The sequence below is a fragment of the Ictidomys tridecemlineatus genome, chromosome 3 (genome assembly GCF_052094955.1).
Source record: "Ictidomys tridecemlineatus isolate mIctTri1 chromosome 3, mIctTri1.hap1, whole genome shotgun sequence".
Classification (NCBI taxonomy): Eukaryota; Metazoa; Chordata; class Mammalia; order Rodentia; family Sciuridae; genus Ictidomys; species Ictidomys tridecemlineatus.
Genome location: NC_135479.1, coordinates 65,585,604 through 65,604,029, shown reverse-complemented (window position 1 = coordinate 65,604,029; position 18,426 = coordinate 65,585,604). Strand labels below are relative to the sequence as shown.

The 18,426-nt window shown below is 35.7% G+C and overlaps 1 protein-coding gene across 1 annotated transcript in view; it reads left to right on the top strand.

Moving 5' to 3' along the window:
* Positions 1-18,426, top strand: part of LOC106145512 (E3 ubiquitin-protein ligase TTC3-like) — a 70,571-nt gene that overhangs the window by 26,453 nt on the left and 25,692 nt on the right. The window contains 5 exon segments of the mRNA XM_078041108.1: positions 3,673-3,727; positions 11,643-11,805; positions 12,762-12,807; positions 13,587-13,714; positions 15,522-15,587. Coding sequence (XP_077897234.1) covers positions 3,673-3,727; positions 11,643-11,805; positions 12,762-12,807; positions 13,587-13,714; positions 15,522-15,587 — 458 coding nt within the window.

Below are 18,426 nucleotides of genomic sequence, written 5' to 3'. Positions count from 1 at the left end.
ATCTTGGCTGATGTTAGAAATTAGCAAAAAACACATAGTTCTTGTGTTATTAACAGTGGGCCAGAAATGTGAAGGCCTGGGATGGGAAGGGCTGTGTTGCATTTGTGGAACTGATAGTGTTCCAGGTGGCCTGAAGACAAAGGCGAGGGAGAGGAAATCTGGCACTAGACCTACAAGGTCTAGTGCCAGATTACCTGATTAGGCTTTTAAAAGTGGTGAGAAAAAAGTAAAGGATTTTGTAGTAAGGGGAGACAGCACCATTAGTACAATGGGGAGAATGGATTTGAGGGGGATGCAGTATGGAAGTGGGTTGGGAGTCTGTTGTAGGACTACAGGTCAGAGATGATGATGGCTTGGAGCAGGGTAATGGTAGTGGAAGTGGAAAAGTGGAAGGATTCAAGGTACTTTAGAGAGAAAGTTGACAGACATTGTCTGTGGTTTGGTGTAGGGATTTGAAGGAGAAGGCAATGATTAGAATTGGTCTAAGGTTTTGTCTTAATGGTTTCTGGGCCCATTCATGACATTGGTCAGTCACTGGAAGATGAATACATTTATTGGAGGTAGAATTTGATTTCAGATTAAATTGAAGTGCGTGTGACACATCCATGTTAGTATATCATATAGCAGTGAGTTTTGTGGGTGTGGAACTCATGTTTGGGATAGTTGACCTAGATGATTTGAAGTTGTAGATATGGGTGAGACTGCTTAGGGAAGAAGGTCTCCATTTGAATTGCACAATGTAATCATTTGAGCTCTGAAGAAAGATTACCCAAAGATGCTAGGGTGTAGCTGATTTAGGGTCAAGTTTGGGCATTGGGCTTTTAGAATCTCCTCTGATAGTACTAATGTGTAAACAAGTTTGAGACCTGCTGGCCTTTAGCAGTCTGAGACTAGAAGAGGAATCAGGATTGAGTAACACAAATAATCAGTAACACAAATAATCAGTCAAGAGAAGGAAAAACCTATCTAGGAGACTATTAAAAAGTGGCTGGGGAGGTAGGTAGGAAACTAAGTGTGGTGTCATAGAAGTGAGAGAGAGTTGCCAGGGCAGTCTGTGGCTGCTGAGAATCCAGTTAGTTCAATGGAATTTGGGTTTAGCAACATGAACATCATTTACTAGTAGATCTGTTAGTAGGAGTCTTGGAACAGAAGGTGGTTGGAGTGAGTTGAAAAAAAGTGAGAAGAAATGGAGACAGCTAGCATAGGTAACTTGTAAACTTGCTGGGGGAGAGACTGAAGCTTAAGAGGTGTGCCATTAGATTAAGATATTTTGGGCTTCACAAAACAAACTGAGGCAAATGGAGTAAATGGTGAAGAAAACAATCTCATTCACAAGTTCAGAAAGAAGGTTGTTTTAAGATTATTGAATAGTGTATTTAGAGACCTGTTTTCTTCCAGCCTTAGAGTGTCACTTGGTCAGCGGGCTGTCCTTTCAGGATGGCAGAGTGGCCATTGTGGCTCAGACATCAAACCAGATAATGGTTTCCAACAGAAAATAAAAAGAGTTTTTTTTTGTAGGTGTTTTTTTTTTTAAGATCTTAATACATGTTTTCAGAGACCAAACAATTGAAAACACCCACATCACAGACCCAGTACCTAAGAAGTCCCCCTTGTCTCTCCTTCCAGTCACTACCCAAGTCCTTCCCCTGTATTACTACTGTTCTGACTTCCAGAGGTTAGTTTTGCCTGTCTTTGTGCAACTATAAATAAAATTGCATACTATGTGCTCTTCTGTGTTTGGCTTTCAGCATTCTTTTTGAGATCCATATTGTTGCATGTAGTTGTAAAGTGTTCATCTATTGCATGAATATACCATACTTTATCCATTCTATTGTCAATGGGCATTTTGGTAGTTTCTAGTATTTGGATTTTACAGATAGTGTTGTAAATGTATGTATCCATTTTTGTTAAAGTGTATAATCAAGGACTTGAATTGCTGGGACAGAAGATATGCTTGTATTTAGCCTTAATGCATAGTTTTCTATGTGGTTTTATCACTTTATGGTCTTACTAGCAACATGTGAATTTCAGTTCCATGTCCTCACCAGCACTTATCATTTTACATCTTTCATTTTTGATATTTTGGTGGGAGTATATAGCACTGTAATTTTAATTTGCATTTCTATAATTCAAGTAAGGATATTTAAGTTGAGTATTTTTCCATATGCTTATTGACTATTTGGATATTCTCATGGTATTTTGCTCGATTTTTATTTTTTCCTAGGTTGAAAGTCTTATTCATTTGTGGGAGTTTTTTTGTATTGTTTTGTATTCTGGATGAGTCCTTGGTCAGACATGTGTTGCAGATGTCTTCTCAGTACGTTTTCATTCTTGATGTTTTCACTGAGAAGTTATTAATTTTAATATAGTAGGTTCTATTAATTATTTACTTTATGGTAAGTACTTTTTGTTTGTAGTCTTTGCTTACTCCAAAGCCACCAAGGTGTACTCTATTCCTTCTACAATTTTAACTTTGATAATTAGATCTGCAAGCCTTCTGAATTTGATGTTTGTATTTAATGTGAGGTAGGGTTCAAAATTCATATGAATGTCCAATTGACCCAGAACCATTTCTTAAAAAAAGCATTATTTTCTCCAAGCACTGCAGTGTCACTTTGTCATAAATCAGGTGATTGTGTCAAATCCATTCCTGGTTTTTCTCTTGTTTTCTGTTGGTTAAGTTGTCTTACATACTTTTTAATTTTTTTTTTGTATATAGCCTTTTACTAGGAATTGATATCTGGTGGTATGATACCTAGTTTGGGTCTTCTTTATAATCTCTTTTTAAGAATAATGAATTAATATGTGTGAATACAAAATGATAAACCAGTCATTTTTAAACCAGATAAATAGGGGAGTAGTAAAAAGAGAAAGCAGGCAAATCAATGAGTTAGACCCCCTGAGAAGATAGTAGGAAATAGTTTGACCAGTAAGAGTTGGATGTCCTCACAAGTGGATTTAGGAGTTTGACAGTTCTGAGTGATGCTATGTTTTGCCAAAGGGGTGTGATGGTAGGTGACTGAGTTGAGGTATGGGAGGTTGTTCAAGGTAAGCCAGGCAACTGAGAGACTGAGTATGCATATACTGATGTTTACATTTTCTAACTTAGCATCTACCTCAAAACAGCTAGAAAAGAAAGAATTATTATCTTCATTTTACAGTTGAGAAGTTGGGTTCAGGGATATTAATGACTTCTTTAAAGCCCCAGGAGAATTAGCAGTTGAATTGGACTTAACTTAGGCCTTCTGTCCAGGAATGCATGCTCTGTTTATATAGCTTAGCTAACAAGACCTAGGAGTTAAAATTTTGCCTATCAGAAGTCTTATTATTGAAAGGCAAAATTATTGCATGCAAATATACAAATTTTTAGTTATGCATAGGTAAGATGTTGATACGATATATGGAGGAAATACTCCAGAAATTCTGAAAATACTTATTCCTGGGTTGTTGTGATTGTGACTCTGGGTGACGTTTCCCCTTTGTTTTACTTTTCTGTATTTTCCAAATTTCCTATAATGGACGTATATTTTCTGGATTTAAAAAAATTATTACTTGAATAAATGATATACATGGAAAATTCATTACATAAAAATAGATAGCAATATAGAGTACTTTTACAAAAATAAAAGAATGCAGATGTTTAAATATTTTATTTTTTCTTTTTGTGTTTAGAAATGCACTCGGTGATGGAAAGAGAGCCATTATTCTGAAGAGCACTTGGCCAAAGGTAGGTTTCTTTTGTATTTTTACATTGAGTCAGTAATACTATATATTTTTGTGAAAATTAATATATGGGATGTGTATTTATATATAAAAGTGCTGGATGAAATTATCAAGAATAGAAAAGAGAATGCTTCAGTTCCACTACCACTATGGGGATTTGGCAGTAGCTATGAGAGGCTGAGAATGTGTGTGTGCCAGCATGAGATGTCCTGGAGAGCATAGAGGAACTGTAGCAGTTGAAAGGTAATATCTGCAAGTGATAGGTGTGCCTAAATGTGAAAAATGAAACTTTAAAACTTTTAAGGAACTATAGGAAAGCATTTATCCTTCCTTTTTTTGGTGCCAGGAGTGGAACCCAGGGCCTTCCTCATGCTAGTATATAATCTACCACTGAGCTGCACCCAAGCCTTTGGATTTCTTAAGTAACACACAATGTATAAATCAGCGTGAAATAAAACACATTGATATAATTTTCTACATCATACTTAAAAACTTATATACATAAAAGATATGAATGAAATAAGCAGGAGGAGATCATTTGTTCATCAATAATTTATATAACTAATAGGATTTATATATAATTGATAGGATTGTATTGCGAATATGCAGAGAACTCCTAGAATAAATAAAAACCCAGTAGAAAAAGGGCCAGTGAAACAAATAATTTCATACAGGAAACCCTGATTGGGAAATAAGAAATAAGAAACTTGAAAATCTGTTTCCTAGTAATTAGACTTGTGGGAGATTGGTACAAAGATAGAAAAATAAAACCAACAGAGAAAAATAGAGGGCCTCTAAGAGAAAGACCCACCTATAGATGAGTAAATAAAGCAATGCAATAGTGTTGGGATCCTTCACATTGGCAATTTTTTTAATGTAAATTTTTTAGTGATTGTTTCAAACATTACAGAGCTCTTGATAAATCATCTTTCATACTTTTGACTCCATTGGGTTTTGAACTCCCATTTCTACCCCAAATACAGATAGCAGAATCACATCTGTTACAAAAATTAAAGAGACTGAGGGTCCAGAGTATTGGTACTGAGTGTGTAGTAACAGGAACCCTCTATAAACTGATGGAGGTGTGAATTGCTTACAACCAACTTGGAGAGCACCCTGATGTGCAAACCTCATAATTACTTGATTTTACACTAACAAGTACTCCATTTCACATATGTCAAACTAAAAAATTTCTTACATAATATATAGTGTCATCATTGTGGCCTAGTTTTAATTGCATCAAGTCTCAAATACTTAAATGTCTATTGATAAAGCAATGGATAAGTTGGTATTTTTACTTGATCAAAGTTATTACTCTTATCTGCTTAATCTGTTCCCATCTTGAACACCCTTCATTCTTCAAACCTCATTCCTGCTACTCTCTCTGAATTGGCCCCTGGGCTCCTCACTGTTGCTCCCATCAGGCCAGGCCCATTTTATTCTGTTTTTTGCTCTTTCCTCTGCCTCAGACACTTTCCCCCTAGAACATAGCTAGCTCCCTTATTTCCTTTCATTCTTTATAGAACATACTTTTCTCAATGAAACCTTCCCTGGCCATCTTATTAAAATGCAAACCCTGCTCCTTTGAGATATTTCCTATCTTCTTTCCTTTTTTTTCCTCTTAGCATTTGGCATATTATTGAAAATATTGTTACACTATTCAATATTGTTACATTATTTATTTATATTGTTTATTGTGACTTCCAGTGTAATGTGGGCTTTACAGGGAAAGGCTTTTTCGTCTGTTTAGTTTGCTCTTAAATCTGGACTGTCTGACAAGTTTCCTGGTTCATAGCAGGCACTCAGGAGTAGTATTTGTTGACTTAGTAAATGAGTAGTTGAATATTAGATTGTAGTTGACTGGCATATCAATATTTATGGATTTGAAAAACAACATGAAATGAAAAAATAAATAAAAGCCCAATACCCATGATAATGTTTGCATTTGAACAGTCAGGGAGGGAAAGGAGATTGAAGAGATTCCAAAGTAGCCATATTGATATCATTGCCTTTCTCTTATTAAAAGAGAATTTGGCCAGGTACAGTGGTGCACGCCTGTAATCTCAGCAGCTCAGGACACTGAGATAGGAGGATCGTGAGTTCTAAGCCAACCTCAGCAAAAGTGAGGTGCTAGGCAACTCAGTGAGACCTTGTTTCTAAATAAAATACAAAATAGCGCTGGGATGTGGCTTAGTGATTGAGTGTCCCTGAGTTCACTCCCCAGTACCAACAACAACAACAAAAAGAGAATCTGAGCAAATATAACAAAATGTTATAATGTTATAAATGTTATAAAAACAAAATTCTGGGTGTTTACTACATTATTCTCTGTATTTTTCCAACTTGTAAAAATATTCAAAAAGTTTTTCAAAGTAAAGATTCAAATAATACACACAAAGGCACATGTCTTTCATACTGTATTCCTGATTTTACATAATTCAAAAAAATTACAGTGAGTAAGGCCTTAGAGAATTACTCTCATTCATACTTCCATTACTGCTTTACAGATAGACTTCATTAAATTCTTTGCAGGACTTAATTTTATTTTGTTTAGTGTTGTTAAAATTATATTTTTTCTTTATATTCTAATTTGCTATGATAAAAAAAAAGACAAAGTACAGAAGGTTGTGAAGTAAAAGGGAAGACTCAGCCTGGGAACCTTTTAAAGATGTTCTTACCCTCCCCTAAAGTTACAATTTAGGCAGCCTAGGAGTGTATCTAGTGGTCTGGAGATGGTGTAGTGTTCCAGGTGGACTTCTACATCTAAGTTTTTAAGTAATTTTTAAAATGTCTAATTTTATGCATCAAGAAATTGAGTTCAACATATGTGAAGTGACTTTTCAAGGTGTCATTGCAAGTGAAGGATGAAATTGAATGGCACTTGCATTAGAGGGTGATAAATTTGTTGGTATTTCCATTATGAGTCATTCTTTTGCTTGAAACAGTATCTTTGCTGATGACTACACCTTGCATTTTGTGGGTACTCTATAAATATTTGTAGAACAAATGAATTGATAATGTTCTGAATACTGAAACCCAGTCTATGATACTGGTTTTCCAGAGATACCTCTTGCAAATTTTAATCTATTATAAAATTTAGGGAAGAATATTAAGGCTTTCTGAATTATTTTGAAGACTTTCATAGAGTGTTCCTGGTTTGGTTTCTCAGACAAAATATTTACTAATTTTTAAGTTGTGATGTTTTATGATATGTCATATGATTGCAAAAAATTTGCATAGATTAAAAACATACAAACACTAGTTAAGTATTCACAAAATTCAGTAACTATATAAGTAAGCTATTTTTCCTTTTTATTTTACCAGATAGAAATATTCATTGAAGAACATTTTTACTTCAGAAGCTAAAATAGAGCATGCATCTAGGCATGGTGGCACACACTTATGATTTCAGAGACTCAGGAGGCTGAAGCAGGAGGATCACAAGTTTGAGGCCAGCCTCAGCAACTTAGTGTGAGCCCCTGAGCAAATTAGCAAGACTGAATCTCAAAATTAAAAATAAAAAGGGCTGGGAATGTGGTTCAGTAGTTAAACCTCTCTGAGGCCCCTAGTGCCAAAAAAAAAAAAAAAAAAAAAAGGAGAGCGTGCAAGGTGCGTTCTTTACTTTTCTAAGAATGTTTTGTTTGAGAAGTATGAGCCCATGTCTGTGGGGTCACAGCTCTAAGATATAAGCCTGTAGAGGCAGGTAATTTCCATTTCTGCATGAGGATGGGCCATTTTTGGTTCCTTTGGTTCAGATAGGGGAGACTACTAGAGGGTCACCTGTCTCTAGACTTACTTTTAGGCTTGAGAGAGGATAAGTCATTGTGCTTTAAAAAATGAGAAATTTTATGGTATAGTCAATAGAGATATGTTAATGTTTCTGTGTGTATTGTGTTTTGCTGTAGTTTACAAGATACAAAATAATAGACTCACTAAAGTCCTCAAGAGATGGAGTTCTGAAGGGTATGTTAGATTCTTGTTTGTGAACGATAGAAACCTGACTCAGGTCCTTGGTGTAGGTAGTAGAGAGAATCTGTAGGCTGTTGTACCTGAGAAGTCTAGGGGTTGGTTTCAGTGGTGGCTGGGCAAGAGCTGTGTGTGTCCTTCTGTTTCTCAGCTGTGTTTCCCTGTTTTGTCAGTTTCATATTTCGTTCTTTTTTCTCTTTTCTGTTTGATTTTACAAAGTTTTTTTTTTTTCTGTATCTTCAAGTTCGTGGATATTTTCATCTATAATGCTTCATTTGCCTTTCTTAACATTCAGGTATTTTTCATCTTAAATACTTTAAGTTTTATCTCTAGAAATTAAATTTGGGTCTTATATTTCATGTCTCTACTTGCTTCTACAACGAATGGAATGTGATTATAGCAACTGTTGTAATATCCTGAATTCCATCATCTGTGTCATTTATGGGCTTCCAGTTGATTGATTTTTCTCACTATAGAACACATTTCCTTTCTTTGCATACCTGGTCATTTTTTATTGGAATTCAACATTGTGAATGTTACTTTGTTTAGTGCTGCATATTTTTGGTTTTCTCTGATTACCTTTGAGCTTTGTTTCGGAATACAGTGAAATAACATACAAGTAGGTTAGTTTTTAATAATCTTGTTTTAAGCTCTATTATATGGGGCCATAGTGTCATTAACCTAAGGCTAACTTTTTCCTTCACTACTGAGGCAAAACTTTCTGAGGACTTAATGCTCCCTGAATTCTGACATTTTCCACTCAGGTTTGTGGGTGTAGCAGCACTGTATGAGTCCGACTCTTGTACTGTTAGCCTTTCTGATAGCTCTTTCCCTGATAGAGAGCTCTTCCCACAGACATGTGCTGACAGTGCTCAGCTGAAGACCCATTGAAAACTCCTTGAAGTTTTCTCAGCAGCTTTTCCCTCTATGGTGCTTGCTTCATGAACTCAAGCTTGCCTTAATCCTGCCTCCCACCTGTCTCTCCTTAGCTGAGAGAGACTTCCAGTCTTTGAGTAGTGACTTTTTCCTGGGCTGAGGGTTTGTCTCAGTAAGCTGGAGCAGTCTTAAGTCTTACTTTGTGTGTTTCTCTTCTCTCAAGGATCACTCAAGTTTTCTTGCCCAGTGTCCAGTGTTTTATAAGCCAAGGAATCATATCTTTTTTTGTTTTTAAAATTCATTTTAGGCAGGATGGTAAATCTGGTCTCTGTTACTCCATCTTGGCCAGAAGAGGAATTTTGAGCATAGGTTCTTGTGGCTTTATTTAAAAAAAAGACTTTTACCCACATGATTTTATTCTCTTTTATGGCTGAGTAAAATTCTATTGTGTATATATGCCACATTTTTGTTATCCATTCATCCACTGAAGGGCATCTAGGTTGGCTCCACAGTTTAGCTATTGTGAATTGTGCTGCTATAATGCTAAGTGAAGTTAGCCAATCCCCAAAAAACTAATGCTGAATGTTTTCTGTGATATAAGAAGGCTGACTCATAGTGGGGTAGGGAAGGGGAACATGGGGGGAATAGATGAATTCTAGATATGTCTGAGGGGTGGGAGGGCAAGGGAGGGGTCAGGGGATTAGCAAGGATGGTGAAATGTGATAGATATCATTATCTAAAGTACATGTATGAAGACACAAATTGGTGTCAACATACTTTATATACAACCAGATATATGAATAATTGTGCTATATATGTGTAATAAGAATTGTAATGCATTCCACTGTCATTTATTATTTTTTTAAATCACTCAATAAAAAAAAGAAATATACCCTGTCCCTATTGAGATAATATACACATGATAAAGTTTTAATCATTGGGAATACGTCATGGTCCTTCAATATGAGGGATGAACTGACAATTTCCCTCTCCAATTATCTTCTAAATAAAGTGATTTTTATCAGAAAGTGACTGCATACCATATATACACCAATGCACAAGCAGAAGCATGTCATACATGATAAAAACAAGAAAGAATAGAACAAGTATAGGCCTTTGCTTGGCTGTGTATGGACATTCCACACTAGATGTGCCCTGATCGTCTCTAAACTTTACATTTATATATATAGAAAGTAAAGCATATTCACATTAAAAAAAAAAAAAAACTTTGACTTTGTAGTAGGAGCCCCAAACCAATATCCGGCATAGCTATTAATTCTAATGAGAAGAAACCCCTGTCAGTATCTATATAATAAGCCTAAGGCTCAGGCTGATTTCAGTTGGGTCATGTGTCCCAGTGTGGATCAGTTACAGTGACCTGGGAAGTGGTATGTTTCCACTGACCAGTCAGAGCCACTATCCCTTGTTGGGATGGCGCACTAAAACTGATAGTACTGCCATGCCATATCTATGAGGAGTGGGAAATATTTACCCCTAGGTGAGGGGATGCTAGACCAACAGATAGTAGGGAATGTCCATATATGATAGAGAATGAGAGTGTCAAAGAAGAACAAAAATTTTTATGGTAATTGGGTTGAAGAAACTGAAATACTTTAATCTCAGCTTCATTAAGCTTCAGCACAGGGGGCTGGATAAACCACTTTCTCAACCAGTAGAAGTTATATGGGGTCCAGGGAAAAAGATCCAATAGGTGGTGAGAATAGTAGGGGAAAAGAAGAAAGTATTCACTATAAGTTTAGCAGGTATGTTTATGATCTAACATTATTTCTATTTTGTGTTTTATTTTTTTAAATGTAGTAATCTGAACTTGAAAGTTGACAAATATCTAGTGGTAGGATTTTCCACCTTTTAGTATATATGAGAGATCTCTTTGTCCTCTTATATTGCAGGTGTCAGGAAACAGGACTTCTACCCTCCAAGGGGAAGCAGAGTTTAATGAAATGCATAGTCTTTAGAATAAAATCTTCAGAATTCATAGGTCCACAAGAACACAGTACTGACTCTGAATAAAAGTTCCAGTGATTCTTATAGCAAAAAACTACTCCTTTTTAAAAGGTTCACTTATTTTTGATTTTTCCACTTAAAGGGTTTACTTATTTTGATTTTTTCCTGGGTGCTCATCTAATCAGAATGTTCTTTGTAAAATGTGTAGTAAGTAGGAAGGAGATCTGGACTAGGTATCATAAAATCATTGTTCTTTAGTTTGTTTCTAACTGTGACTTGAGGCCAAGATCTGGCCTTTTTTTTTTTTTTTTTTTTCTGGTAGATCATCTCTCTAGAGGAGACATGGTACCTAAAATGGAAGTTTGATTTGTGAATAACTGGGAGCCGGGTTAGTTAAATTTGCTTTCTTGACTAAGATATTAAATATAATGGATTTTCCAAATATTGGAGTCAGTAAGGATTTGGGTTCTATAGCAAAAAAACAAAGAAAAAGCCAAAACCTTACTATTTGAATTGAGAATAAAGTCAGTAATTTTTGGACCTTTTCTTAAAGCTAGGAACTACACTTACAGATAAAATAAAAGCTGATTGAAGGGGAGAGATGGAGAGAAGAATTAGCCTGACTAAACCTGTTATTTGAGCCTGTGTTCTTGGAGGTGCTGGGAATGCTTCCCAAGCTGATTGCTCCTTCCAGCTCCAAAATCTTGATTTCCAAAGTGTAGGGCATGTCATGACTTAGTGAATATTATTGCCTTAAAGTATTTTTAAAAAATTTGTTTCTTATAATGAATTACTTTTATTCACAAAATACTGTGTTTAGTACTTTATTAGTAAAGTATAACAGAAGTTAAATACTTCGCTGGGTTACCAAAATGTCTTAAGCAAAAATATTTATCTCTAGTTAATTGTTAAAAATCACTTTCCTATTCATAACATTCTACTAATTCATTAGTTTTATTTCTTGAGGTGTTAACATTTTTATTTATTTTTCATGATAGGGGCCTGATCTAACATTTTAATTAATTCATTTTCAAACAATATTTTTCCTTACCTATTATTTAATTTAAGCATATTTTTGAGAAAAAAAAATTAAATTTATCTTTTTGGAACAGGGTCATTATCGTTATTGTGGTGCTCTTTCTATGCTGGAGGAATATGACTAGGCCCTGGAAGCAAGAATAAAAGCTCAAAAACTCTGTAAAGATGACCCTGAGGGAATCAAGGATCTAATTCAGCAGCATGTAAAGTTACAAAAACAAATAGAAGACCGACAAGGTACATCACCTAAGATTCTTTTGGTTACAGTTGAATTCCGTTTAAAGATTCAAAGGTGGGTTTCTTGGATTAACAGAGGATCATAAATCAGTTCTCAAATGATTTGTGCTTATTTTGTTATGTTATCTTCAAGTTACTTACGTTTTCTATATCTTTCTGTGTAGAGTTAGTAATATGTTCCATCAGGTTATTATACATGATTTGTATTTTTTATTTGAAACAGCCATTAACCAAATTATCATTTATTCTTCTATAGAAAAATATTCTTTTCAGAAATTTTGAATAAAATAAATGCTTTTGAAAGGAAATTGTGTAAAACTTTTCATCATTTAAGTTATTTCTAAAAGAATAGGCTCTTCAATAGAGTTGCTTAATTTGTTTGCACCAAGTTTACAAATAATTCTATAGCATGTTGAACATCTATAATCAGAAATTGACTGTGCAGGCTAGGACTTGTAAATTTCCATTCTTCAACCTTGTTTTCTGTACTTAGTCATTTTTATTTCTCAGTGCTTGAAAAAATTTCTTTACACTTTGAGTATCTAGGTCTTTCCTTTTTTTTCTTCTTTGGATATACAGTGTCTATGGAGCTGAGCTGAGCAGTTTTGTAACTAGTGGATGTTGTCATCCAGCTCTTAACAAGATTCTTAGATTGTGAGCTCCTTGAAGACAGGTACTGTCTCTGATTCAAATCAATGTATTGCTGTCATCTTGTCAGTAATCACATGCAGTGGGATGTCAGACATGGTGTACAACAATTTGTTGACACCATTCTGAAATTACTGACATCTAGGATTGTAAAATTGTTTTGATTTATTTTTCAACTTTCTAAAGTTGTTTGATGTTCTCAACTCAGCTTAAAGGAAATTTGAAAATGTTTTGAAGTCTGTGTTGCCAATCCATTGATTACTCTGTGTGTGTGTGTGTGTGTGTGTGTGTGTGATTGATTTTTATAGGTGGAACACCAAATAAGAATCCAATTAAAGCTTTTTATGAAAGCAGGTGAGTTAATATCAGATCAGTAGCTACTACTTGGAATGACTTTGCCCTGTGAACTTAAGAATCACTTGTATTTGTCATTTTAAAAACTTAATCACAACTATAGTAAATTTAGAGATGGAAGAATAAGAGGGTTTTTTTTTTCTTTTTTTTTTTTGGTGTGTGTGTTTGCACACAAAATATCAGGTGATCTGTGAGTTGTCAGACTTATTTTATTGAACTACTTGGACGATTAGCAGCCTAATTTAGTGAGAAAAGAGGAGTGGAATGTTAATTTGAAGTTATTGTGCTTGATGAGGAGCAGTTGGTCATGAGGTCCTGGCAGTAGAGAGCTGATACACAGCCTTTGCCTCGTGCCCTTCCTCTCTGTCCTGGAAACATTGCCCCAGCCTCTTGATACTTTTCAAAGAGTACAAATCGATTTAGAAATGCTTATAAGAAAATAAATAGACAGTATTCTACATTTGCTTATTTGGCAATTTAAATAGATTAAGCCTTTCTCCCTTGATAAGCACACAGGATAGTGAAGCTGTTAATATGTGAAACATGAAGATTTATTTACTTTAATATTAGAACCCAGAATACTAGCTTTGAACTGGTTTTAAATACTACTTATGTATAAAGGCTTATCTGAGAGGTAGAGGATCTTTTCAAAACAATGGTACCTTGCTTTCAAGGAAGAAAGGCTATAATTGCTGCAACCTGTTTGTTTGAAGGATAACTTTTAATAATGCTCATTAATCAGTAGGAATAAAGGGGTTATTCCTTTTATCCCATTTTAGGGCATATATACCTAGGAATTTATCAGCACCTGCTTTTAGTACTTCACTTAACTTTGTGGAGACGGAAAGAGATCTCAAAAAAGCTAACTACAAGATGGCAAACGGTGGTAATCAGAACCTAAAGGAAAGCTCAGTTAAAAACTTAAAATTATTTCAGCTATTAATAGTAACATGTTGGTGATAGGGGAAACCAACTATTTTGGTTGTAAAAACTCTTACTTGTTGAGATCAAGAAAATTATTCTTTTTTTAGATTTTGTTTTGTTTTGTTTTTGGTACCAGGGAATGAACCCAAGGGTGCTTAACCACTGAACCACCTCTGGGGATTGAACCTAGAGATGCTTACCCACTGAGTTAAGCACATCCCCAGCCTTTTATTATTATTATTATTATTATTATTATTATTATTATTATTATTATTTTTATTTTGGGCCTTTCTAAGTTGCTGAGGCTGGCTTTGAACTTGGAATCCTCCTGCCTTGGCCTCCTGAGTCGCTGGGATTATAGGAATGTACTGTCAAGCCTGAATATATTTACAGATATTAAAAGTATTTTTTCTAGATATAATTTTGCCATTTAGTCCATTTTTATACCCTCCTTTTAGGTCACCCAGCCAGTCTCAGAAATGAGTGACAATGGGGTCTGTTGGCCAAGTCACTTCTGCCTCCTCCCTGTGTTTTGAATTTGTCTTTTTCTCCCTTTTCTGATTTGTAATCTGTTTGTGACCTGGCACTGTAGCAGCTTACCAGCCAGCTTGTGCTAAGCTGGGGTGGCTAGGAGGCACTCCTTCCCCACCTCTGCCAAGGTGTATCTACAGCTTCTGTTGCCCTTTCATGGCTGTGCTCAGTAGCAATCTTGGTCTGATGGTTTTTTTCAGAGCACCACACTAAGGCTTCTAGCCTGCCTCTGAGGTCAAGTGACCCAGATAAATGTGTCTGAGTTTTCCTCTACCTGTGATATACATCCAACACTCAGCAGCTATCACTAAGTCACATTATATTTCTCTTCAAGATTTGAGGAAAGAAAAGATCATGATGTTTTGGCATTGGGTGGGTGATGGGCATTGAAAGGAACTTTCTTAATATACCATTAAGTCCTTTTGTTGGTAATATTGAAAATCTCCAAGAGGCTGTATTAATCTAGGGAGAAGAGCACAGGAATAATGTGGTAATATTCAATTTAGTCATTGTTGAATAGCTGCCACATGAGACATCATTCTAGGCATCAGAGATAGAATTGTCATTCAAGAATTTGTCATTTGTCTTGATCTCTGGTCACTAGTTATCATTTTGTATGTTGCTTATACTTTTAGGCTTCGTAACTAGATGCATATTTTAGGCGCTTGAGTGAATTCTATCATATTCTACTACAAATTCTATTACATGGCCATTGAATTCTTATTTTTTAACAGTACATTATAATTATACATCATAGTGGAATTCATTGTTACATTCTCATACATGCATATAACAATTTGGTCCATTTCATTCCCCAGTACTTCCTCTCCCTTCACCCTGATCCCTCTCCACTACTCTGCTGGTCTCTCTTCTATTTTCATGAGACTGGTCCTCTTTTTTTCTTTATTTTTTTCTCTAGCTCCCAAGTGTGAGAGAACATATGACCCATGACTTTCTCAGTCTGGCTTCTTTCACTTAACATGATGTGCTCAGGTTCCATACATTTTCTTGCAAATGGCATAATTTTATTCTTCTTTATAGTTGAGTATAACTCCATTGTGTGTATGTATCACATTTTCTTGATCAGTTCATCCATTGATGACCACCTAGACTGGTTCCATAGTTTTGACTATTGTGAACTATGCTGCTACAAACATGGATATGCATGATCACTATAGTATGTTGACTTTAGTTCTTTTGGATAAATGCTGAGGATTGGTATAACTGAAATGGCTATATTATTTTTACAGTTTCACTAGTTTTATTTTCATGGGCTTTGAAGGTAGATGATTGTGACTGTCATCCTGAATTTTTACCACCAACAAGTATTTTTTCTTATATAAATTGTTGCTGAGTTGTCGTATTATTACCTAAACTTTATGCCCTAAAATTTGTACAAGCCTCATTTATATTTGCTCTTGTTCTCATTTTAATTTATAATGCTTCTGTGTAAGTCAGCTTTCCATCACTATAATGAAATATTTGGCAAACGCTAGCTATGACATAAAGAGAATTATATTTTGGGTCATAGTTCTGGAGATGTGAAGATATGGTGCCTGTATTGGCTCAGTGTTGGTAAGGCAGTGGATTGCAATGGCAGGGAAAATGTGGTGGAGCAAACTGCTCATATCCTGAGCCAGGAAGCAGAGAGAGAAGACAAGACCAGGCTCCCACATTCCTCTTCAAAGGCATTTCTCCAGCGATTTAATGAACTTCCTTCAAGATTCTACAGAACTTCTTAATATTGTCACCCTAGCGACTAAGCCTTTGCACGTGGACTTTTGGGGAACACTCAGAATAAACATAGCAGTTTTTATTGTTAAGAAAACATTGAGTATTTGAAATCAATGCTCGGTCTTTTCATTACTTAATACATTTAATTTTGGAACTTCAATAAGAAGAATGGAAAGGAACACTTAAGCACATAGCATTTCTTGATCTGTCCTTAATCAATTTTAGGCCACCTTTGTTTCTTGTTTTTGAAAGTTTTCATTATTATCTCCTTTTCCTTAATCTCAGGAGCCTTTCTTTCTTTATTTTTTTAATCTCCCTCTGAAATTATTAATACCATACGTACTGCTTGTCTGTTTCCATACAATATGTTCATCTGTGCTTTACATATAAAAAAAAACTAGGCTTTTTCGTCTCCCAAAAACTTAATTTTTTCACTGTATTTGGGGTAATACTCAACTCCTGTTGAGAATGGATGTCTGTTGTCAGGTGTGGTGGTGCACACCTGTAATCTCAGCATCTTGGAAGGCTGAGGAAGGAGGATTGCAAGTTCAAAGCCAGCCTAAGCAATTTAGCAAGGCAATTAACTTGGTGAGATGCTGTCTCTAAATTTAAAAAACTTTAAAAGGGTTGGGGATGTGGCTCACTGGTTAAGTACCCCTGAATTCAGTCCCTGACACAAAAAAAAGAATGGATACTTTAGTCACTTGGAACTACTGTAGTAAAAATACTATAAACTGGGTAGCTTTAAACAACATTCAATTCTCACATTTCTTTAGGCTGGGAAATCCAATATTGTGGTGCCAGAAGTTTTGATATCTGGTGAGGCCTCTTTTTTTGGTTAATGGATGACCTTTTTTTGGATAATGGGAATTGAACCCAGGGACTTACTATTGAGCGTGATCCCCAGCCTTTTTTATTTTTTTATTTTGAGAAAGGGTCTTGCTAAGTTGCTGAGGCTGACATTAAACTTGGGATCCTCCTGCTTTAGTCTCCAGAGTTGCTAGGATTACAGGGTGTACAACTGTGCCCAACAGTAGATAGCTAACTTTTTGCTGTGGCCTCACATGATAGAAGGATGGGGGCAACTCCTGGGGCCTCTTCTTATAAGGACACTAATTCCTGTACGAGGTTTTACCTTATGACCTAGTCACCTCCTCAAAGTTCTACCTCCTAAAACCGTTGGGGATTAGATTTCCAACATAACAAATCTTGGGGCAACATATTCAGCCCATAAGAATGCTTTAGGCTAATTCCTGTTTAGTTTTAATTTTGAGGAAAATCTTTCTCAAGTGGATTACAAGCTTCTCTGGTTTTCAAAACAAGAGTTTAAGAAAATAGACTTTTTTTAATGATTCTAAAGGTTGTTATACCCAATAGTTGTTTATCTCAAGCTTTCATATAGAGTACCTTTCAGGGTTATTGAAGTGGATTGTTGGCCTCCAGTTAGTGATACCCTGTTGCTCTCTGTACTTTCTCTTGTTTGTTTTCTTTTGAATGGCTTTGTTTCTATCTATTTTTATCTTTTACTCCCTACATTCTGTCTTCTCTGGGGTCTAATTCCACATGTTGAACCCCTGAACATTTGCAGTTGGTTAGCAATTAGTGTGCTTACAGTGAGTGGGAACTTAGGTGTTTGTCTTACCTATTGTGATTCCAACACCATGTTAAACATCTTTGAGGATTAAGCTTTTTTTTTTTTTTTTTTTAGAAAGGTAGTTTTTAATTCATTAATATTTCTTTGGCTATTATTAGCAGACAACACATCTAAGTAACTTATTTAAATACTATCTACTAATCAGTATCCACATTCAGTAAAAGAACTTGAAGTCCCAGGATTAGGGTTAAATAGTTTTGCCCAACCTCACAAAGCAGAAATCACACTAAGACTCCTGTACCTTTCATTTCTGAAGCTACTGAAGCCAGCTTGGGCTCCACCCTTCTTATTTCATTGACCTTGATCGGCTCTGTGCTGTCCCCACAAACCTAACACATATTCTCTGTCCTTCCGCAATGCTCACTCTTCCATGTAGCTTTGAATGTGTCACTCCCCTGCTACACAGAGGCTTGATTCCTGCCATTGTGATAAAAGCTAGCCTGATGACTCATGGGTATCTGAAGCAAAGGGTTTGCAAACACTCACACCAGCCTGCCTTTGCAGTCATTTTCTAGCCTTCTATCTTGCTAGAGCTCATAAGATTGTACAGGTTTACTCAGTATTTATAAATGAACTCTACACTTGGGTTCCAACCAGTCTGTTCAAATCATTCATCTTAAGACCAAAGAAAGGCTGCATCCTCACCAACCCTTTCCCCAACCACTCTGCCTTAGGTGGGTGATTTCTTCCTTCTGTAGTTAGGAGACAAGTGACTGGATGTGGAATTAATGTGTCAATAATGGCATAGTCTTTTCTTATCTTCATTACTAAAACGA